This window comes from Lineus longissimus, chromosome 4, assembly GCF_910592395.1.
Source record: "Lineus longissimus chromosome 4, tnLinLong1.2, whole genome shotgun sequence".
Classification (NCBI taxonomy): Eukaryota; Metazoa; Nemertea; class Pilidiophora; order Heteronemertea; family Lineidae; genus Lineus; species Lineus longissimus.
The window spans coordinates 13,617,639-13,643,383 of NC_088311.1; the positions used below are offsets into that span (position 1 = coordinate 13,617,639).

At 41.7% G+C, this 25,745-nt stretch overlaps 1 protein-coding gene across 6 annotated transcripts in view; it reads left to right on the plus strand.

The window, feature by feature from the left end:
* LOC135485889 (elongator complex protein 3) overlaps positions 1-25,745 on the plus strand; it is a 680,015-nt gene that overhangs the window by 207,995 nt on the left and 446,275 nt on the right. For all 6 annotated transcript variants that reach the window (XM_064768240.1, XM_064768244.1, XM_064768246.1 and 3 more), the window contains one exon: positions 15,401-15,527. In XM_064768240.1, the coding sequence (XP_064624310.1) occupies positions 15,401-15,527 (127 nt within the window). The remainder of the gene's footprint in view (positions 1-15,400; positions 15,528-25,745) is intronic.

Consider the following 25,745-nt stretch of genomic DNA (forward strand, 5'->3'; position numbering starts at 1 on the left):
GCGATTCTAATAAATACAAGAGATTATCATACCCGACTGTGATTGGTAGGTATTTTCAGCACGCTGTGCTACGTCAGAAATGAGGATCATACATTATGCGGATTGTCGGACTGTGATTGGTTCAAGTCAGTGGCGCGGTGGAGGTGTGGCTTTAATATATATATATTTTATTAACGTGTCACCTTTTACAAAAAGCCAGCCTGCAAAGGCTTACGAGACACAATAATTCATAATTTGCAAACGGGAGCGCAACATGTCGACCGCGGCAAAGGGAGGGGTGGTCCGACCATACACGACTTATTCTACTTAAAGATTTGAGGCGGTTTATTTACGCGTTTGGTATATAGCTAGCTACACGTCCTGCCACTGTCGGACTCGACAGAAGCGCATTCAGTCCTCCGCTCCGGTCCATGGAACCAACATTTTCACCAATATCCAACAGCAAGTGCACCCGCTCTCGGCTATATTTTGTACACTCCTCATTTTTCCATTTAACCACATAATTTGCCATGAGAGCGTCCCTTATCCGGCCTGAAAGCTCCCTATTTTTTGCTGCTGAGAATGTCCTGTGTAGCATGGGAGCATCATAAATGTTAGTCATATTACAATCGTTCAAAATAGTCGTCGTCGTCGTCGTCCGTCGTCCGTCGTCCGTCGTCCGTCGTCCGTCGTCCGTCGTCCGTCGTCCGTCGTCCGTTAGCAGGGCACGTTTCGTAACTGTTAGAGCTATTGAGTTGAAACTTGGTACACATGTACCCTTATGTAATGACACCTGGGAGACCAAGTTTCGGTCCGATTCGTTTCATGGTTTGGCCACCAGGGGGCCAAACGTTAAAAGTGAAAATATGCAATATCTCCCTTAATAGTAGTCGGGAAATTTTGAAAAAAATATGGTAGGTACTTGTAGCAAAGGTGCATCATATATCCTCCGGGTTTTTGATTTGACCTCCTTTTCAAGGTCACAGAGGTCAAATGGTGTAAATTAGCCGTTAGGATGTAACGATGGCACGTTTCTAAACTGCAATGACTATTGATACCAAATTTGGTACACATTTACCCCTTAGTCAGGTGATCTCAGGGACCGAAGTTTGGTCCAATATGATTCACCACTTGACCACCAGGGGGCAAAATCCAAAAACCTTAAAAATGTGATTATTCCTTAACTTCTTGCCCGATTGCCACCAATTTGATATCATGGGTACATCTAACCACCATACAGTATATGTCACACAGGTTTTTAATTTGACCTTCTTGTCAAGGTCACAGAGGTCAAATGGCGTAAATTCGCCGTCAGGCCGTTACTATGGCACGTTTCTTAACTGCAATGACTATTGATCACAAATTAAGTACACATGTACCCCTTGGTCAGGTGATCTCAGGTACCGAAGTTTGGTGCGATCTGATTTGCCATTTGGCCTCCAGGGAGGGGGCCAAATCCTAAATTCTTCAAAATGCCATTATTCCCAGTAATGACTTGCCCGATTGGCACCAATTTTATATCATAGGTACATCTAATTCTAACAACCATTCAATGTGTCACCCGGGTCTTCTTTGATTTGACCTACTTTTCAAGGTCACAGAGGTTGAATGTACTGTAAATTGGCCATTTTGGGGAAATTGTAATTGCTTGGACCTACATCAAACCTAACACTACATGACACAAGACCATGCTCTTTATCCATCTTTCCTCCACATGAGGTGAGCACAATGGCCCTGGCCATTTCATTACACTTTTGCACCAGTTATCTTTCCCTTGTCTAGATAACTCATAATCCCATAGAAATATGTGTTTGGCAATTCTATGAACAGGCAAAGTACACAGCTTAAACCACAAGTTACACATCTTGACATGATGCCTGATAGACAGCGGTATGGAACCCATGTCGCCCACTATTGTCGGTATAGCTGAAAATTTACCAACTCCTAGAAAGGATCTTAAACACCGCAAATGAACTTTCTCACATTGTCTATAAGTTTTAAAACCCCAAACACTGCAACAGTAGTCCATCACTGGCACCACCTGAGCGTCATATAAGCATATATACGAATTATACATGAGTCCTCTTGCCGTCGAGAAATGCTTCGCTAAAATACCTGCTAGAGCCTTTGAGGCCCCTTTCGCTAACACGTCTGCAGTGTGGGTATAATCTAAATATTCATTCAGTTCTACACCCAGATAACGATAGACATTAGTTTGCTCAATATCATGTTCTCCAAAATGAAATACATAATTAGTTGGCGCTTCACATTTCCTACGAAAGTGCATAACTTTTGTCTTTTCAACGTTCACTGCCATACGCCACTTTATACACCAATCCCGCACCATGTCTATCATGTTTTGGAGCGTTTCCTCATTGTCACTAATCAGGGCGATATCATCAGCATACAACAGAATAGCTATATTTCTACCGTTTATAGCTACGCCATTTCCTTCACTGTTTATCTGTTCCGCTAGATCATTGAGATATAAAGCAAAAAGAGTTGGCGATAGGCTGTCCCCCTGTCTAACTCCGCACGTTGTCCTAAAACTATCAGTCGGACACCCCATTGATGCGCACGCGTGCATCTGTATCCTTGTACATTGACACAACTGATTTAAGGAATCTGCCGGAGATGCCTTTACCATACAGCTTTGTTATCAACAGTTTTCTATCTATCATATCAAACGCCTTGGAGAAATCCACATAACAAACAAAAGTAGGCTTTTTCTGTTGTTTTCGATTTCTCACTATTGTTGTCAGACTAAAGATATGATCCTCGCAACTCCTGCCTTTCCTGAACCCATTTTGCTCATTGACCAACAAATCATTGTCGTCTATAAAGGTCGTTAGCCTGTTATTCAATATCGTACTATACACTTTTCCAGTTGTTGAATTGAGACTTATGCCCCGATAACTCAACGGATCTAATCGGTCTTTTCCAGGCTTATGTATCGGATGTATTATACTGTTGTTCCACATCGAAGGAGTTTTTCCGTACTTGAACACAGCACAGAAGAATTGGTGTAATATGTCAGTCATTCTCGGACTTTTCAGTATCTCATTCGGAATCTGATCAGGACCAGTAGCCTTTCCGGATTTAATGCCACCCAAGGCTTTCACTACTTCAGTCCTCCGTATATCGTTATTAAGTTCCGGCGGGCCTGCACTACTATTTAAGTCTCGGATTATTTCATTATATGCACCGTCATTCTGACCTTCCGCCTGATCTTGAACATTTGTTGGATTATATAAGGCCTCAAACTTTTCCTTCCATACTTTCATGATATCGTTCTTACCAAAGGAAATACTACCATCTGGCATTTTTACTGATGTAACGTCCTCGGTAGGCTACCCTGGGCCAAACGCTTTAATCCGCCTCCAAAATTCCTTCGGGTTAGACGTCCTGAAGTGCTCAATCTCATTCATTGTTTTGGCTTCATACATATTGTCTTACTCCATATTCCACCACGGTTTTTTTGTTATTCTCCTTTGCTTATTTTTAAAACGCACTTTTACTTTTCTATGTGGTAACAGATCACTCATTTCCTCATGCAGAATATCCACCACTGCCCCATAGGCGGTGTCGATCTCGTCCTGGTTATATATGTTGCGCAGAAGACCGTCACATATGTTCACAATAGCATTTCGCCTGCGGTGATTTTCCAAAAAGTTAATCGGCACTCCATTTAAAGTATACCTCTTATTCACAACTGTGTCCTGTCTTGTATCATCACTATCCTCACATTCATTTTTACCACCGACGGGCCGCGAACTCGGAATTTCGGCTACACGTACTGAACATGTCACAATAGAATGGTCCGGAATCCGGCAATTTGCACCATAGTCCCCTGGATTTACAAGATCACTCATCAGAAGCACATTATATTCCACCGTGGGGTTAAACTGTTCTGTGGGTACTATGATATAGTCAACTACTGATTTACCTAGCCCCGAGACATATGTATAGTTGTCCTTTCCTGCAGCTCTGCCATTTAACACACATAAGTTAGCGTCCTGAAGGAGGTCTAACAAAGAATCACCAAATTTGTTTGTCACAAGATCGATGGGTTCCCGTATCGGGAGAGTAGTTTCTACCATGTCCATCTTCTGGCCTATTCTACCATTGAAGTCTCCTGCTATGACTACAATTTCATTCGTATAGTGGTAATAATACTGCGCAAGAAGTGCGTCGTAAAATTCCTGGGACGTATCTCCCCTTGATGAATTTCCCGGTGGCAGGTATACCGCGCATAGCAGAAACGAGAGACTTTCATCAATACGAGAGGAAAGTTTGATCCATAGAATTCCTTCATACGAATTTTCCATTACGGTCACAGCAAATTCATTCATTAACACGCTCTTTACTAGTACACCTACACCCCCTGAACCTCGTGTCGCACGTTTGTTTACATTGTTTAATACGTCACGATTGCCACGTGGGTTTGTTTATTAAGTGAAGCACTTAATGGATTTGTTGTTGTTATTTTGCTTGGCTACCTGCACATATACATGTAGTACATGTATCATACGGCAGTGCAGATATTCTGTTGCTGCTGCATGGCCTTGGTGCCCCCACTCATGCTGTAAGACTGGCCTTTATGCCCTCAGCACTGTCCTTTGTGCCCTTAAAAATTGAAAGATTCCTTAAGGCCAGTTGACCTTGCCCCTTCTTAAGCCTATTTTATGGCCTGCACTGCCATTACGGGACGGGACCCTGATATATTCTTTGTGATTGTAAAATTAAGAATTGGAAGTTTTGGGTAGTATTGGGGAAAGGTGGGACAAGGAATAAATAGAGCATATTCAAATGTACAAAATGGACGAGAATATATTAGATGTTCCCCAATACTTCCTGGAATGAGAGTAGGTGATTGCACCTAAGTAACATCCACATGACAAATGAATTCAAGCATAGATTTGCTTGTTTGAGGGATGTGGAAATGTTGAAATGAGCCAGCGGTTAATAGTTAGAAACTGGAGGGGCGAACATAGGATTCAGAAGTATGCAATTCCCCCTACCCTTGCATTTGGATTGATTCATTCCCTTTTGCCTGTTCTATCATACGGAATATCATAAGCAATACAGAGTTTGATGTTCCCCAATACTTCTGGGAATGAGAGAAGGGGATTCCCCCTAGGTTGCTGGAACATTCAGTCAGCCAGTGTCACTAAGAGCAAAACTGACAAGGCTTGACCATGGTTTAAGTTGAAGCAGCTGGTGCGGCCTGGGTCATATGAGCATAGCCTGTTTCACAATGGGGAATATACCACTGACAGTTGACTTTGTGTCACGAGTTGTTGGTTCAAGTGCTCCACCGTAGAGGAGAGCTTTCTCTTTCTGCAGTAGCCACTGTTGGAAGAGCTCTCTGTTGGATCACCCGTACTAACTGTGGTGAACGGGCTTTTGCCCTTCAGGTTTCAGCTCAATGACAACGTGATATATCCTTTATATTCTTTATATTTCCTCTTGCTTCCTTTGCACGGTATGTACTTGACCGGCGCCAAGGCTAATCTCCCTCTCTACAGAAAGTACCCCTTGGTTCACATGGTAGCATTTATGCATAACAGAGCCTGGTATGAGATGGCACAGGATGTTGCTTTTGGCTGCTATCAGTGGACCTAATACATATTCATATGTTAACCACATATCTTCCCCAAGCCCCCTTCACATTGTAAGGCAGGCGTGAGGTAAGATCGACTGAGAGGCTCTTACCCTAAAGGTCAGCCGTGTAGCCCATTGTCAGAAACACATTTACCAATTTACCTCAAAGGCCTCAATAATGAGAGTTGAATTGCCTTACCTAGATCCCAATTCTCAGATTGCACTGATGTAGCTGTTTCCACTAAACAACAATCCGAGCAACTTGCTCCTTGGCTAATCCCCCCAAAAGGACTTCAAATGATCTAAGTGTTTGGGAGTTTGACAATAACGGTTGTCACCAATGAGGTTATACAAACCCAAATGCCATTCTGGCCATTCTGTGGGCTCACCATTGAAAGTATAATTTTTTAATTTGTGATGTCCTAAGTTGGGAAATGAGCAAGGGGACTACACTGGACTTTGTTGAACGAACGTAGGGTTTGGAATGTCATGAGGAGTTTCGAATTTGACATGAAGTGGAGAATTGGGTTGAATGTTTTCCCTGCACAATGTCACTGGACTTTGTACAGGTATCACCACATGACAAACATTTGGATCATCCAGCCACTCTTTAGTACAAACGGAACTACAAAGGGAACCCGTACGAACGGTACCAGACGAGATGTCCTAAGTTGGGAAATGAGCAAGGGGACTACACTGGACTTTGTTGAACGAACGTAGGGTTTGGAATGTCATGAGGAGTTTCGAATTTGACATGAAGTGGAGAATTGGGTTGAATGTTTTCCCTGCACAATGTCACTGGACTTTGTACAGGTATCACCACATGACAAACATTTGGATCATCCAGCCAATCTTTAGTACAAACGGAACTACAAAGGGAACCCGTACGAACGGTACCAGACGACTTTTCAGTGTCGGACACTTGCAACTTTTTCAGCTCGAGCTTGGTTTCCAGCATTTTCAACTTGCGTTCCCTTGCTATTTGACGAAGCTTCTCGGTTTTGTGGAGCTCCGAATTCTCGAGTGTTTGCATTTGAAGCTCGTGGTCAAGCAGGAGCTCAGCTTTAGCGATTTCCCGTTGCCTTTCTGATGATTGACTGTTGTTTATGGAACCAACAATCCAAGAACCTTCACTATAATTTTCCTGTCAAATATTTGCTTCGCCAAGGCCTACCTCATCGGACAGTGCGAATGGGACGGCCGGTATGAACGTCGACTTTTTCCGTACATGATCCTGGATTATTCGATTATATATGATGCCGCGGACTCCTGCTCCAGTTTAGATATACATGTATACCCATATCATGGTTCTGTTGCATCATGATTCAGTTTGGTAGTTGTGTACGTGGTCTATTCGTTACTCTGTTGACAACGACAGGGTTCTATAAATTTTCTAGTCAACTTTATTGGTAACTGTAAAGAAAAATATAATGCATAAATAAGAAGCATAAAAAACAGGCCTGTACAAAAGCATTGTTAACACAATAGACGATAGGAAATGGAGAAAATGGAAAAATTTGAAGACGTAAATGTGAATAACAAATTGGGATATACATACCGAATTTGGAACCTCCAGCACTTTTTGACTCGACCGGGGCAGGAGTGAATTGCAATATCATGGGACCGAATCTATATGCCGAACCCGGACGCTTTCATAGGCCCCTGGCAAACCCTTTGAAGAAAAGACAAAGGAAAATGCATAAGTAGCCGCCAGGTCTTGGAAGCGACCGGGCACATGGTCAACTGATAAACAAAACACCCGCCAGGGTGAACCACAGAGAAAATAAAGTTAAAGTTTTGACCAGGAGATTCGAACCTCCAACAGGTTTGTTTGTTGTCAATAAGAATGTCACACAATCAACCTGACCTGAATACCAATCAGCATGGCCTAGATAAGTGGGACAGCAAGGTCATTCTTCTCAAAGTTACTGTTGACCCTGATGGATTAATAATAACTTTCCTTAATATCATTTGATTTCTATACTGATAATTTTGATGACATGGTAACTAATCAAATGTTTAAGGGTAACATTTTGTATTAAAAGAATAATACGAAGTAAGGGGATTCCTGGGTACATGTAACAGTAAAAAATGTCACTGTTTCTACCTTCAATCAACTGATCACTTTCTCCTCCACAGGACATATACTCATAGAGATGAATTACCATTCAACACAGCAGAAATATTCTCTTTTGTGCCCTAGGCATGCAATGTATAACTGTACTCTACCATGACTGGCTAATAGGACAACAGCCAACTAGAGATACTGCTTAAAAAAACACCGAAAATTCCTTTCTCTGATCTTTAAAATAGCAAACAACATAGAGTTGCCAATCAAGCACCCGAGGTCATTTACATGATCTGTCGGAACATGTTCTAGACAACACAATCTTCTACCAGTGTGTTATGTGTAGGATGTACACAATTAATGTATTCTCGTATAGTTGCACTTCCCTTGGAAAATTGATTTCATCCTGACTGTTCAGGTACATCAGCAATCACAAATCACCAAAATAGAACTAAAAACCTTCATTCTACCATATGTTACGTCTGTTTCATCTTGCAGGTATCAACACCTCCACCAGAATTTATTGAAGGCAACTTTTGGGTTACGAAAGCGAAGATCATAAAACACTTCTCCTTCTGCACACCACAGATCAAGAAACCAAACAGGTACACATCAAGGAAGAACTGCTCATGGAATTCTTGGCTGCGAACAACTACATTGAAACCGATGCACCACATCATGAGGATCTGGAAAACACCCTTGCAGAGATCATCCCCATTGACATCAGGATCACCAATGCTAGTGACATTGTTCAAACTATTGCGCTGCAAATGTAATTTTCTCACTTAGTAAACTGACTTGCCCTCAGCATCCAATGACAGTGAACAATTGAAACAGGTGGTGCTTGACTTAAAACAGAGTTTTTTGTTTCCGATGCAAATCAGACAGGGAAGTAGTCTGTTTTTGAAATAAAACATTCTCTTTCAGTGCTACTGATGTAGCCAAAATCGTCAGCTTTTGCAATAAAAGAATCTTGCAAGATCAACAAAGGACTAAATTTTCATATGATTCACTATAATTCATTCATATTAGGCCTTTTAACACAGTGCCTGTTCAATCCAGATCAGAACCAGTCCAGATCTAACACACTCCTTGTGAACACGATTTAACGTGCCGCAACCGGCCTAAACCTTTCTTGCCCGAGGCGCGTTCAACCAAGTAGTCAGAGGCGCGATGAGACCACTGTAGGCCGGTGTAGGCCGGTTAATTTATCGTGTGAAAGCGAACTTGCCCGAGGCGGGTTTGCGCATGGTACTTCAATGAAGTCATTGGCTGGAACTTTTGCATAATCCTTGCTTGAAATTTAGCGGCATTTTGGTCTCGTATTATTTTCAGATTATTTTACTATCTAGTGTGTTTTACTATGGCTGAAAATAAACCTGATCGTGGGATATGTTGAAGCGACGGTGAAACATTGCAACTGATGTGTGGAGCAAGGATAAGATCCAAAAGGCTCTTGACAATGCACAATGGTGGGGTCTACCAGACAATTAATGATAAGTTGAAGGTGAGGGGTTTTGTGACGAGGCCAAAGGTCAATGCAGGGACAAAAACAAGTGCCTGAAGGAGAAGAACAGGGATGAACTGAAGAAATATAAAACGTCTGGTTTAGCTGGTAGAATAAATGTTTGGTGGTTCTTCAATAAGATCAATGAAATAACGGGAGATAGGCCTACATGCATGCCACCAGTTTTGCTCCAGATGAGCAAACCATCACTTGGATCTTTGTCAAAGGAGGCTGAAGATTTGAGCTCCGACTTGAGTGTTGTATATGAGGCAGGGCATGAAGATGGTACCAACACAACAGTCGAAAACACCTGTACCATGAGTACAGCATCCTCTGCCTCGGTAGGGATTGAGGATCAATCACATCAAGAGGATGACTTGGGACTGGTAAGGCCAAGTGATCACACGCCATGTTTATAATTTCAATGAATGAAGTATTAGATCTCTTTTTCAAAACATTATTTATTTCATTCTCTTATCAAATTGAATGTTTGAAGGGGTATTTGAGATCGTACATACAGTACAATACAGGGTAAAAAAAAATTAGCAACACCATACTAGTAATGAATTTTCATGTGAAATCATCTTCCATGAACAATAAAATTCTCCCCATTTTTTTACAGATGACCTTGACCATTTGCCAGATCTTGCCATCGGAGCACCAGAGATCAAGGAGAAACCAGAAAAGGTTCCCACTACTGCAGCCGCCAAGATAAACAAACCAGAAGGGGCCAGCAGGAAGAGAAAAAGGAAAGACAGTTTGCAGGATGTCGGCACAATCATATATTCAATAAGTGCGAGTCAGCGCGAAGTGACGCAAATGTGCTAGCTGTAGAAGAAAAGCGGATGGCTTCTAAAAAAGACTTGGAGCGACGTCGCCTTGAGACATTGCAAGAAGTATGCACATTCACAATACTTTTTTTGTAGGAATTCAGGAATGTTCTCCAAAATTGATGTAGGGGAGAGAAAAAGGAATGACACAACCCAACTTTGATGCAAAAACTTCACTTTACTAAGTTTTCCATCAAAGTTCGGTTGTGTCATTCCTTTTTCTCTCCCCTACATCAATTAAAGTTTTTGCATCAAAGTTGGGTTGTGTCATTCATTTTTCTCTCCCCTACATCAATTTTGGAGAACATTGTACAGGTGTCCGCATGTTGGGACCAAAATTTTTAGACCCTTCCATGGCCGCATATGTATATTGCGATTCTTATTTCAGATCAAGCTTAGGCGAGCTGAGATAGACCAACAGAATCGTATCCAGAATAGGCAGCATGAAACTAGAATGATGGAAATGATGATGCGAATGTTTGTGCAGGCTCAAACACCAGTGATGCCATAGCAGCCCATGATGGTACCACAACCAGTGATGACAATTCCTGCAGCTGTTGTTCCTAGGCCGAGTAATACCAGTATGGGCAGGGGTACTTCTTCACGCTCAGTATCAGGTCAACAGAGGCAACATCATCAACAACAACCACAACAACAACGTCCAAACCAGATTCAGGCTACCAGCTCAGTCTTTGTGCCGCAATTTTCACAATTTGGACCTTTTGAAAACCTGAACCATGAATGTTCATGTAGTATCAGTATGGTACACCAAAGCGGAATATATGCAACACTTGTAATTATAATGCAACATTTTGAAATAGATTGGCCCCATTTTGAAATATATTGCGACATTGTAAAAAACATGCCAATCTTTCTAAAAATTTTGTCAACATTTTAAAATATGCATCGAGAAATTTGAAAATATAATGCAACATTTCTTTAAAAAACATGGCAACATTTTGCTAAAATATTCTTATAACATTCATGTGACCAAACAATACCACGTGACCTTCCTTGTCAACCAAGGGATGAGCCATCTCTCAGAATTACTGCCACATGTAAGCTCGCCTCCAGCTCCTCGAAATGGATAAAGGAAAGTCATGTGGTGTTGTTTGGTAACGTCAATGTTGCAATAATTTTTCAGCAAAATGTTAGCCATGTTTTTCAAGGGTTGCCGCATATTTTTGAAATTGCTTACATTTTAAAGAAATGTTGCATTATATTTTCAATTGTTGCATTTATTCCGCTTTGTCGTGCCATAGCCATATGCCTTCTGTTACCCAAGTATTCAGTCAGAATATTTCTGATTTTGATTCCATCCCCATAACGATTCTCATTTTGAAGTTCTGGCATGGGCACTCTCAACTCTTCAATTCTTTCTCTTACTTCATCATGCCAGTAGGTCGGGAAATCCTCTCCCTGATCTTCACAGAGGTTATGAACAGTGCAGCAAGCCAGAACTATGTTTGGCACTTCCACGATAGTGAAAATCATTATGTTTAAAGAGTCGCCTCCAGCGGTCTTTCAACAATTAAAAAGTGTTCTCAACAACCATTCTACTTTGGCTCTGTATGTAGTTGAAACACCTCTGAGCCTGAGTCCTTGCTGCACTTACTGGAAAGGGTTTCATGATCCATGTAAGGAGAGGATAAGCAGGATCTCCAAGTATTACTGGAGAGAGTTCAGTCCCATTCAAATTTTTTATGACCCCTGGGAAAAGCCTATCAGATTGACCAATTTCATATACAGTAGAACCTCCCTTAGCGGACACCTCTGCCAGGCGAACACCTCTACATTACGGACATGTCCCGCCAGTCCCGCTTTTTTCTAAGTCATTTTCAACAACAAAAACCTCTGTACGGCGGACACCTCTCTACTCCGAATTGCGGACAGGGCGATGGCCAATTTTTGGTCCAATTCCCTCCCAATTACGGACAATAGGCAAAAACAGTGGTTTCCCACGTGCGCTTGGAGAGTCAAGTAAGCCCGACAGGTGTGATATTTGCGTAATTAATCAACGTAATTACCCCTTGGCATTGTGTTTTTGTATCCTAATTAAGCCGCGGCATTTGTTTACTCATCTTTTCAACTATTCACATAGGCCTAATCACATAGGCCTATTGTGTCAAAGGACACTCATAAATCCACGCGGTTTTGTCAGTGTTGCGGCGAATATGCGTTAGTAGAGAAATTTGAAAAAATTAATCATTAATCAAGGTGGCTGATGGACAGAAATTATGGTGTTTTTTCACACATTATGACATGTCAAGGAGATTTTGCAATAAGAGGGGCACCTTTTACTAGAAAGATTATTTACTTTCTGAGTTCCAAAGTAGCTCACGTTATTCAACGCAACATCACAAGCAAATACCGATCAGCCAACAGGTTTAAAGTTTCTACGTTAGATGTCGACACAGAGAAAACCAAGACCTGCAAGGCGGGAACTTCAAATCCACCTATCGGACGATTTGGCATAACCTCTCTATTGCGGACACCTCTCTATTGCGGACACCTGGGCCCAGTCCCATGGGTGTCCGCAATAGAGAGGTTGTACTGTGTATGTGAATTTCCAAGTACCCTAGCATCATGTACGCTTCCAGGCCAACCTACCACAATGTCACGAAATCGATAGCAGTCATCAGCAAAGGCTTGAACGTTATAACTATAATAGGACTTCCTGTCCTGTTATAAAAGTCAGTTTTATATCTTTTTGGTGCAAGAATTGGTATATGAGTGCCGTCAATAGCAACGGCAGTGTTTGGGAACCCCCATCTTCTTTCGAAACCATCCATGATGGCCCTTGTATCATCTGCTGATGGCAGTCGTATCAACCGTGGTAACAGGACCTGATTTATAGCTCTGCATGTGGCTCTCACAAAATTGCACAATGAGCCCTGTAAAATTCCAAAGAAATGGCCAATTGTCCTCAGTTCGCATTGGGTAGCCAGTGTCCAAATTACAGCCCCAACCTTCCGATCAAGCGGGATACACCTCCTCATATTAGTATCTCGAGGTGAGGTTGCAAGGTGAGGCAGAGGTAGTTATTATTGATATATACTTTAGAATGCCTTCATTGTGGCATATGTACACTTAAGAGGCATACAAGTAGCTAGTAGAATCTCATTTTGGAAAATCATAATCATATATTTTAATCAGAGTGTCTTATATGTACATTTACATGTTTGTTTGCCTACCTAAAGTTTTCCAATCATTGCTTGGGAGTAAATGTTTCAGTTACAATGTATGTCCACCAGTGTTGACTTCGTGGATGCATCTTAGAGTCCTAAAAAAATAAAATTAATAAAATGTACTATTCTGGTTGAGAAACATGTACAATACAAACTGCTGATAGAAAAATATACCAAGTATTGGTATTTTGTAGTTTTATGCCACAGCATACATACCGTTGTTATGTACAAATGCTGTAATGTATGTATACTTATATTAAGCTGTCATTACTGCTGAAATATTCACTATAGACCTCTCGCAAAAATAGGCCATTTTGAATTCCAGGGTATAGTGTAATGGTCTTATGCATTGGGATTATCCAGAACTAAAAAAATACACATGCCACACTTCTCAAACTTGGTATACATGTTTAGAATGTATATTTGATGTTAATTATGAAAGAAATATGCGTGTTATCGAGAGTAATTTGGAGATATTTGAAGAAGAGATATTTTCTGTACCCAAACAATAGAAGGGATTGAAACTTTCTTAATCGTTCTATTGTTTATCTCAAATATCTAAACAGGTATACCAAATTTGAGAAGTGTGGCATGCATATTTTTTTAGTTCTGGATAATCGCAATGAATAAGACCAGGTATTACACATTATACCCTGGGCTACAAAAATACCTATTTTCGCCAGGTGTCTCTACACATGTATCTAGTTTTAGAACAAATAAAGGTGTATTTTGATAAAATTGTTATCCTTTTTAGCTCACCTCACCAAAGTTCGGTCCAATGTGATTCACAACTTGACCACCAGGGGGCAAAATCCAAAAACCTTAAAAATGTGATTATTCCGATTGCCCGATTGCCACCAATTTGGTATCATGGGTACATCTAACCACCATACAGTATATGGCACACAGGTTTTAATTTGACCTACTTTTCAAGATCACAGAGGTCAAATGGCGTAAATTGGTCGTCAGGCCATAACTATGGCATGTTTTTTAACCGCAATGACTATTAAGTAAATTAAGTACACATGTACCCCTTGGTCAGGTGATCTCCAGTACTGAAGTTTGGTGCGATCTGATTTGCCGTTTGGCCTCCAGGAGGGGGCCAAATCCAAAATTCTTCAAAATGCTGTTATTCAATTATATCATAGGTACATCTAAGTCTAACAACCACTCAATGTGTCACCCAGGTCTTTTTTGATTTGACCTACTTTTCAAGGTCACAGTGGTCAAATGTACTGTAAATTGGCCATTTTGGGGAAATTGTAATTGCTTGGACCTACATGAAACCTAACACTACGTGACACAATACCATGCTCTTCATCCATCTTTCCTCCACATGAGGTGAGTACAATGGCCCTGGCCATTTCATATAGCTTTGCTGGCAATTTTTAATTGCCAGCAAAGCAAGACATAATGCAAGACATAAGTTGGAGTTCCACTACAGAAATGTACGGTGTCTGTCCGGCTCTATTCGTGTTCCATTACAGGAACAACGAGTCTAATAAACACGGACATAAATAACACCGGATCTATTAAATACAGAGAGCATCGCCGTATCAGCACCGCACCTATTAAGCTCGGTGTTAATAGACCCGGTGTTCCTGTAATGGAACGAGAATAGAGCCGGATATAACTGTAGTTTTGTGTACGGCGGTAGGTGGCTCTACTATCGATTGCGCGGTCGAAGTGGAATTCTACACTGCCACACGCTGCGTCACGGAAAATAAAAAACTGCGCATGCTCAGATGTATCGGAAGTAGCCTATCGCGGTTTTTACACAATTCAGCTCAGTTTTCTTGAGAATGCAAACTTGAAGAGACTCCTTCATTTTCTTAAGATTTCTTAAGATTTCTGATCAGCTGTAGTAATGGCCGCCGAGTAAACAACAATTCTTTACCTCCACGAAAATCAAACATTGGAGAGCGACTCACGTGCTGCCATCTGTCGCCGTATCAACTAACCCTGAGATCCTGTAATTGAAACGCGGAACAAAATATGTCCGGGTCTATTCATACACGGACAGACAACGTATCTATTAGACACGGGTTTAAAAGCAGTAGTGGAACTCCGACTATAATGCGTTGACTTCTGACAGCTGTTGACTTAGTGCCAGTTAACCTGAGTGAAGCAGGTGCTATTTGTTACCCTAGACAATAATGCCAGCTGCCTTCGTGGAGACCTCAAATAGTAACTGTTCATCAAAGTTTTGCCTATCATTTTCCAGGGGTCACACTGTACGTGCTGTGAGTGAATCCTTCCTCATGTCGAAGGATGCAGGGTTTAAGGTGGTCTCTCACATGATGCCTGATCTTCCCAATGTTGATTTGGAGAGAGATATTGAACAGTTTGTTGTAAGTACCAGCAGTTAGAGATATCGTGCAGGAGTTATTGTTAGTATTAATCAAATAGTGTCTTTAGAATATTCCTGAAGAGAAATTTCAAAAAATCTTTCTGAAATCGAATTCAGCCCATTCACTGCAGGTTACATGCATGGCACTATATGTACATGATCCTATAACTTGCATAGCACGTCATGCCCATTTAAAGTACAAATTTCCAGCACATGGCCACACCCTCCCTAAACATGTGAGCACTGCAATACCTCCGTTCTGGACGAGTCTCGCAGAAATGCAAGATCTACGATCTTTTAACTACATCGGTTTTCCAGTCATTTCTTATGCCGATACGCATGTTTTAACTGCTCGAAGGGGATTCTCGACATCCTGGGGAATACCCTTACTACTCATGCCAACTTCATAGCGATTCTTGCAAAGCCGATACTTTGCTTTCAAAATCTTTCGATGGTGGCGAAAAAACTTGAAGAATATCCAGTCCAGAGCAGAGGTTTTGGAAAAAAATATTCAGTGCTGAAAGGCTTAACACACTCGGGGATAATTAGGTTCATCCTAATAGTATAGATAGTGATACTTTTGAATAGTCTTAACCTTTCCGATAAAAGTAAGCTGCACAGTTCATCACTGGTAGGTATTGGCTGACAGCACATGACGGAGGCTGTTGCAGCAGTAGGGTTAAGATTACATAAACTGAAAAATATAGTCATGAGCTGTTTGTCATTTTTTTAACCAATATCTTTTGGCCTTCTGGTGTTAGCATTGTTTGCCATATGCTTACATTTTCACCTTGATTAGGCTAGCACTAGCATTGAGGCCCTCAATGACTACTTACATGGGGTTGTCAGTTGCAAAAATACAGTCTAGTTCCTATCAATATCAACACATATGACTTGTGATAACTCCTAAAATACCAGACCGATTTCAATTAAGCAGATTCGTCACTAATCTTGCTGTCTATATAAGCATTATGATTATAATGAAATGCAGCATTGACTTTATTATGTAATCAGCCATTTAAAGTTCCACAAAAAAAATCATTTCAGGAAATTTACCACCCAAAAAATCGCTGGTGTTGTAGTGTGGCAAGGAGTAAAATTTTCTGGGGTGTTTTTAATGAGACATCTTATCTGGGTTCCGAGCTATCATGCATTTTCTGCACAAAAAGAGGATTTAAGGATTTCACAAATTCAGACATTAATTTTTCAATGATCTTTATGCATTGTTGGAATTCAAAATCATGTATTACACATTACGTCCCTAGAGCCCCGATTTGGATGTTATTTTTATCTTCCCTAAAGATCATCAATTATTCCCGACCGAGCGTGAGCCTAATTCCTCAACCCCAAACAATAGCAAGGAGGCTGTTCCATAGCTGCCATCCCTATTGCTATTCCAACAGAGGGCAGCAGGGTTTTACACCTCCTTTGGGTTGAGGATAGGGCTCACGGGTGCTTTTTGTGATAATTACATAACCAGATGTGTATAAACAAGCCTAATTCTAAACAGTGCAGTCTGTGTCGCCTCTGGTGAGATTAATGACCATTATATGTACTATGATTACTATATATATATCATTGTTTAGTGTTGCTAGGGCTACTCTGACTGGAAGCATGGTTGATTTTTGAAAATAGTGACTTTGTGTTTGATGAACACAAAGGCCCATATTCATAAAGGATGTTTACCCACTGAACAGCTTAGACACGTCTGTCTTCTAATCAGCAGTTAATACAGGCTTGTCGATGACTGCATAAACACCCCTGATTATTGCATTTCATAAAGGGCAATGATCAGCGGATTATATGTCTGTGTCGAACTCAATGATTAGGCCCTGTTTTTGTCAATCTGGCAAACGAAGAATCACGTAATCTGAATACATAACAGGTCGAACTATAAAGATTAGAATGGCCAGTGTGAGTTGGAGTGTCACATGTGCGCAAAGATTTTCCACGCAGCCACTGCCTCCCAAAATGTCTAAGAAACGGGCTGATAATTTCACGCCTGAGAAACATATGGGTCTCGCAGAATGCGTAAAAAAACGGAATAACGTGGTTGACGACGAACGCAGCAAATCAAAAGAAGCAGGCCGCTTGGGACGCTTTCGCTAAGGAGAAGGTGGCTCTTTTCCCTGAAAGGGTGAAAACACCGTCGAAGGATTTGAAGAATTTGTGGCGACGTATGAAGACTAAATCCAAGGCTACAGCTCGTGCGGTCAGTGTTGATATTATTCAAACAGGAGGAGGTGAAGCCGTCAAAGGTGATCTTACCCATGAAACGCGGGCTATTCTGAACATAATTGTGGGCGAGTTGAAGCAGATCCACAACGAATGGGATGATGACAGAATTCCTTCAGATCAGGGGAATGATGAAAAACCAGCCCAATGCTGATCATTCGGTGTCATCCGCCATATCCGAAGATGATTTGACTGAAACGTTTACCAAATATCCTTATTCGCCATCAGGGTGTTCATCGAGTGTTAGGCCTACTGGGAGAAGCACTGAAACTCGCGACGCTAGGTAAGTCATTATCCTTTCATGCATGTACGTGTATTATCATTGGTCCTCCACTAAGCCATGTTTCCACCTGATATGATATGAGATGAAGAACCTCTAATCATCATGATGACTGTGTCTGTGTTCACAGTCAAGGATGAAATTCAGGAACAGTGGTCATTACTTTGCCGATGAATGTATACGTAACAAAGCAACTATGATTATAACCTTGCCACAAGTCAACGAACATGAAAAAGGCCTCTAGAGAATGAAAAGGAAGATGGGTTGAAGAAGTTTTCATTTATTGAACATCTGTTCCGTTGCTTACCATTTATCTGCTCTTATTTTCAGGAAGGCACTGGTCTGGTCATTACCTGTCCACACAAAGGAAACTAAGAGGTGAACTTGCTAGAAAGATGGGAAAAGGCAATTGTACATCAAAGAGCGACAAAGGTGAGACGTATGTACAAAGGAGTGCCTACATTTTCTTCCAATATGGTAATGTGTTTCGCAAGATGACATTGTGAGTACATAAGATTCGAAACCTTCATCTGTCGCATCTGTTGACGCTCTGCGCACATCCCCGGTGCTACTGAAGGCCGATGCTACACTTGGCTACCTGAAAGAGGAACACGAGGCTAGAATGAAATTGATTCAATACGAAAGGGTAGTTGCTGTGGTACAGAAGGAAGTTGTTGTTGAACAAAAGAAAGCCGCTATAATGGAGCAGGTCACCGCGAAATCAAAGAAGGTCTCATATGAAGCCAAGGCTGAATTTTACTTAGAAAAGGAGCTTCGTATTGATCTGTAATCAGTGTGAATCAGTTTGAATAAATAAGTATGAAAACCTACTGGTAGTGTTCTCTTATGAATCTGTCTCTGAAGGGGTTGCCGCGCATATTTGCCTCAACTTGATGATCCTTCAATCTGACGGTACAATACTCGACGGAGGTCATCGTCTTGTGGCGGAAGGGCATCATTTCGTTAAATGGCAAGGTTTTGAAGACAGACAGTTAATAGCCATGCTTTCCTGCAACTAAATAAAACATGAATGACAAACTTGCTCCCCAGAAATGCAGATACAGGTGCTGCCATCTGGAAAGTGGCAATTTGGATGTGATACTTACCTGACATCAAAGGCTATTGCATTTGCCAACATAGTGGAATCGTTTCTTCCATATGCCATACGGCCTTTCTATCAGACTTCTTGTCCTTCTTTGCACTCTGTTATATCCCCTTCCGCAGGTGTTCTTGGATTACGAATTGGTGTCAGCATGAAGGATCAACAAGTATGGGCTGGATCCTTCAGTAGGATTCCACAATTTTCCACATTATCAAATTGCCTGAACAGACGATACTCTTCAAAAACTCTTGAATCTTGAGCTGATCCATACTATCGTGTAACCACATGTGTGAACATCATCTGGTGATTGCAAACAAACTGGCAATTTAAGCTGTATTATCGCTTCCTATTGATGACTCGTGTAACAGCCTCACCTCCAGGGCTCACGCTTGCTACGTGGGTTCCATCGATTGCACCAATCACCCCAGGTAACTCGGCAATTTGGTGAAATCCTTGCATTACCACCCGTCTCTCCTTCGCTTCTGCTGGAAACCGAATGGAAACTTCCTTCCTTGCACAGATTACTTTAGAAACCCGACGCACCACACGACTACATGTAGCCTGTGATTGTGAAACACCACTGGAATCCCCAAATTCGATTTTGAAGGATACCAAACGAGTAAAACCGTAGTGCAACATCAAGTTGCCCTAAAGGAAGAAGGGTTCGATTCCTTCTTGTCGGATGCTCTATCTGGGGTCCAATGAGGTCGAGATTATACCGGAATGACTCCTTCGGTATTCGATACTGCCTAATGAAGGCCCGATTCGTATAGTCCTCTAATGGGTTGCTACGGTCCTTGAAAACACGTAAATCCGCACGTACTACGTCCTCCTCAGCCTCTTCGGCCTCCTCGGTAGCAAATTCTATCACAACTAGGGCATCCATTCCACTGTCAACGCTTTCCAGGAGAGAAATGATCAACTCATCACCAGTTAAACAAGCCACTTTGGGCGTTTAACTTTTCTTTTGTCATCGTTAAACAGGCGATCATGTTTAGCAACTGATTAATCATGGGGCGGGCTAATCACCCTTTATGAAATGTTGTCTGATTTGTGTGCCTGATTATCATCTGTTTAGTCACTGTTTAAACAAAACAGCTGTGTTTAACTGAAAATCATCCTTAATGAATATGGGCCAAATTTTATAAAGATTGGAAAAGTTATTTTGTTCTTAGGAAGCTTTATATTTGGGCCAATTTTGTAAGAACTTTGACAAACTGATTATTAGGTCTGTGTCTACATGCATATATGAGCAGTTTTTGAAATGAAATGTCTCATCTTACAAAAAGAGGATTTGTAAGCACCCTCTTTGCATATCTACAAAATACATGTAAAGTGTAAAAGAAGCCTCATTCTGTGTCACTTTAGGTAGAGATTAATTGCCAGTATATATTATATACTTAATATGCAGTAACTCCTTAGTTTAATGGCCTTGGCTAGTTTTGTGTTCAGCCTGATAATGACATTCATTTGAGGCCCTGGATAGGGGGGCTGAGTAGGCCTATTGACTTGAGTTGTATGCCCCGGACCATTGATTGTGTCTAAAATGCTGTAGACTTCCCACTCTTTTGGCTTCTTCTTGAATTGGGCTTCCAAGTTCGACAGGTGTCTGACGGCGTAATCCTAGTTGTCTGGCAGATTCTCTCTTGACTTGACCCACGGCAGACTAATCTGATAGGTTCCATCATCTAATCTGGTGACGCACTTCAGCATGGATTCTGTGGCTAGCTGGTCTTGATCTTCAGCAAGGCATTTACATCTTCTAGGCTCAAGACCGGAACACTTGACACCAAGGAAATCCTCAAGTTCGCTTACGGTTGTTACCAGATGGAAGTTGATGACAGTGTTGGCTACAGTCTCGTTTGGAGTTCGGCCTCCTTGGACGTACCATCCTATTAAAAATCTGGCTGCAATCGGGTCGTTGACATTATCGCTTGAGACGCATTCTTCTGCGGCAAGTAATTCAGAGTTCTCTACACCAAAAAGGATGTCTATCGTTTCATCAGGAGCTTCGGCGATTGAGACATTCTGAAGATGAAGATATTTCTGGATCTCCTGGTTGGTGATGACTGGTATACTACCGCATGGCATTTCCATCTCAGTTAGGCATACTTCACGGGTGAACGTCCCATCTAGGCTTTCAAGGCTGCAGTCTATGACTCAGAGATTGCGACGGATGGTGTCTCCCCCTACTCTGGTAAAACGATAATCTTGCATGTGACAATCTGTTGACTTGGCGACGATACCTTTACGGACAGGTGACATTTGACCCCCACTGTCGAGTAGAATACGGACCAATGTCTTCTTCGATCCATGGTGTAGATAACCCGTGACGGTCAGTAGGATGCTTGACATCGTTGTCATTGCATGATTATCAGCAGTGGCGTTTGAGCAGGTGTTACCGTTGGTCTTCGGCGTGAATTAAGTGGCAGCTGGATTCAGGTCTTCCTGTTTCATTTCGAAGTGGAGGTATCCTTCGGTTCTGTATACTCTAGGTCAGATGGCACTGAAGTGTGTGTCTTGGCCACAGGCTGGAACTTGGCATGGTGCCAAGAACTGGCATCTGGTATGATCTTCCTGTGACTAAGTTATTGTGCCCGCAGCGATGGCATATCCGTTCATGGTGTTGAACTTCTCCGATTGCGGCAGTGTACGAAACTTCTGGCATACTTTGATGAAGTGGTTTGAATTCTGGGGGTGGATCGGACACTTCAGTTGAGATGAGTTGTCAGTGGCTTCTTTAGTAGGTGCTCTATCCTGATGTGAGTTGAACTTGAGATGAGACTGTCTCTGGTTAACATTGTGACTCGGTTGGCTAGCACCAGGGGACATCGTATCATGACTTACAAGTCCACGAGGTTTGGACGCGTTCGATGACGATGGCTTACTTGGACTGGAGGTAGAGGTAGACTGTTGATCAGGACTCGACTTGGCTCTCTGGAGCAGCACTAGCATGGAATGCAACCATTTGATGAGACCAGGCATGGAATCTGTGGCTTTCTTGTCCTCGACACATTGTAGAAACTGGATACGGTGATCTTCTGGCAGCTCACGTCGGACATGAGTTGGCAGCATCCTTCCATTGAGGTCATCTTTCATTCCTTATCCCTCGACCTGGGTAGTAAAGTGCTGAAGACCTTCGACGAATCTCTCCATGGCCTTGAGGTCAACTTTTCCTGATCTCCCGGATGAATCGTACGAGTTCATGCGCTCAAAGTCGTTTATCAACAGCTCCAGAAGTCTGTTGTTATCCCCATAGGCTTCGTATTTAGTATTCTCCAGGCATCAGGTAGCTTTGTGATGGCTGTGATCTTCTTCTTCTTCTCATCTAGTTTCTCCATCGACTCGACCAACTGTACAACATCTCTGTTTCAGTGAGGTGACAGGAAAAATGTTCGAAAAGTTCTTTGAAGCGATCGAGATTGACAGGATCGGGAAAGAAGATGCTGTATCTTCACGTGTTGGTCTTGTTTTACTGTATTATACAAGTCGATTGAATAAAGAAGCCTTGAAATTGAAAATGCATCTCTGAATTTTTATTTGTTATAATAATAACAAATAAAGCTTGCCTATTAAACCTAAACTCTTGAACATGCAACCTTGAACCCTTAGGTCGAGTTAGAATTCCTACCCCTTTACCGTCGCGTTCGACCCTGGGTCGAGGGTAATGCCTCAGAAAGTAAATCATCCATGACGCAATTGAAGTCCGTTATGTTTAGTTTATCTGCCAGTGTAAAGACAGCACTGCATCTGATCATTTGATACCAGGAAACCAAGTTGTTTCTACATGAAAATTTCCCGCAACTTGTAACTGTAAGTTGAGTACATTTTCAGAAGAGGTCAGGCAAGGAGTATGGTGATTTAAGAGACGGCATCATGCCTCATGCCACAATCAAGTAACAGCATTGTAGCCTGATGGGAGGGAATAGGGCAGTGTCACAAGAACTAATCTAAACTCAGGGTAATGAAGGAGAGATTTGTACTGACCTACTTTTACGACCTTCTGCCCTACTCTAAGACTGTTATAGCAAAAGTAGTCGTGCTTGATATTAACTAAAGGTAATGAACCGTAGGTTTGTGCTAACCCATTTTCATTACCAACTGACCTACTTGGAGACGGTTAAAGCGAATGATGTCATCCGTGTTTGATATTAAACTAAAAGTGTTTTAGAGTAGGTTTACCCTGATCTACTTTTATGACCTACTAAACAACTTAAACACTGTTAGAGGAAGGCAGTTGCGTTAATGGTATCAAACTAAAGGTATTGAAAGAGCAGTTTTGCCCTGACCTTCTTAAACACAGTTGGAGCAAAGGCACTAAAGTATTGAAGAGCGGATGTGACAAAAGAATCCCTCAATTCACTGCAGTTCAAATAAAACCTTCCCAACTGTCATCCACCCTAGGTGCCAAATTCATAAAGGGCGTGTAAGGGTTAGACGTGTGTAACTTCTGTCTGATTAGTTATAGGGCCTATTCATATTCTGTGAAGATTTACATGAAGGACCTGAATCTGTCTATTCAGTAGTTAAACGCTGTTTTAAGCTGAACGCCCTTCATGAATTTAGCCCCATTTGTCTAAGCTTGATTCGATCTAGTCTGTCCACATCTACAAGCATATACTACTTGCTACATTTTCTTGTCATTCATCTCATTCCTTGCTGTTCCATTCCGCCAGTAATTCAGGCCACCAGGCCTCTAGTTATGGTAGGTACTCCAAGCAACGATACCTTACATGTTATACCGACTTTGGTTTGACCTATATGCTATACATGTAGCTTGTTTCTTAACCAGGATGAATTCCTTACCACCAAATATCTATACGGTGAGCACAATGGCCCTTGATCATTTAACTTTTTTTAATTTGGCACGTGGCCATCTTGAAAAACAAATTTCTTCCTCAGTTTTGTAATGAAATATTTATATAAACTGCCCCAGGAAAGAAAAGTGAGCATCTCTACTCTCGGCTCAGGGCCTTACCTGTGGGCCTTTTGCTTTTATTCATTCTCCAGCGTTCGTACCAATCACCAATATATGGCGCAATCTGTATGTACAGTGACTTTCTAATATGGATGCTAATGCTGGCAGAGAGAATGTGCTTTATGAATATCATGTCTGCTTGGAGAATGCTTTGCATTCGCGAACTCTAAATTGCGGAATGGATTACTGAACAAAATCAAACTCATTGGTCTTTTTCTTGTTTACTGAAACCAGCTAGATTCCAAAGCAAACTGACGTTGACAATGACATAAGATTAAAATTTGTTACAAAACATTGTAGACGCCGAGATTTCCATGCTTGTTATCACATCATTATCTATACTAGCATATACCCATGGAGCGGGCAAAGTTGAAATGTAATATACATTAGTTAAATGGGCACGATGATTGAACTACATTAAATTTCTAACGTTACTGAAGTTTTATTAAAGGTTAAACACGAAATGAACTGCATTTAGGGACTTATTGCTGCTATCTACATGCAACCCCCAATAGATTGATTGGAGTACGCTATTTTGCACAATGCATTGAGACCAGTGACAGCAGGTCCTGTTCCAAATAAGGGCCTCACATATTAGGCATATCACCTACCCACTCCCGTACCCAATGCCACTGTCGGACCAAAGCCAGGCGCATGGAGAGATGCAGAACGCAATTCAAACTGACAACATCAATCAGTAAAGAATAAATCAAAGAGCAAGCGCTGGCCACTGTACATATTTTGTCCATCCTGGCATAACTGTTTATTGATACCCTGACTGCATGTTCCGGTAGGCCACCCTGCAGAATTTGCCTTATCACTCCGGTCAGTGTTTCTCGAATAGAACTAAAATAGAATAGGCTAATCATTAATCTCCCTGCTAATACCCTGCACCATGGACCAGGTTGTATAGCACTACATACGTGCTGGAAGCTAATACTGATGTGGCAGGGAGAATATGCGTGAAGTTTGTGTATGCTTTTGAGAATGAGCGGAGCTCTCCAGTCGACGTGCTCTCTGAAAAGTTGTTATTTATTCCAAAACCACCAAGATATTCGACGTATGACACCCTCAGTGACACTCTTACTTATGATCCACACCTACGAAGCCAAAAGTTGCAAGAATTCGACGCATTTCCGAGGCCCAATTTTGAAACAAAAATCGCCTCCTATTTAGCGGCCACAACGCGCATTATAGTATAGATTATTTAACATAGGCTCTCCAGCCAGAAGACCAACATTGCGCTGCAATTATGTCGCCTCAGCGAGTGGAGTTCTTAGGCCACACGTGTTATATGGCCTAGGGTTCTTTACCAACATAATTATTCTGGTAAGCCAAGGGTTTTTACTCTTCAACCACCAGGCCCTGGCTCAATATTTGTCCTAGAGAACCAGCTACATGAACACACGCATTAGCAACCGTGAAAACCTGACATTGGTTTCTGATGAGTTTACAATTAAAGAAACCTTACTAGTCTTGAAGAATTCTGCCACAAAATACTCTGCGGAGTTCCCTACCCGACCACATTTTGGCGAGACCAACCAGCTGATGACGTCATTTGATCGGCAATGACGTCACATTGCGTGGGAGACTTCTAGCCGTCACATGGCGTGACGTACTCCAA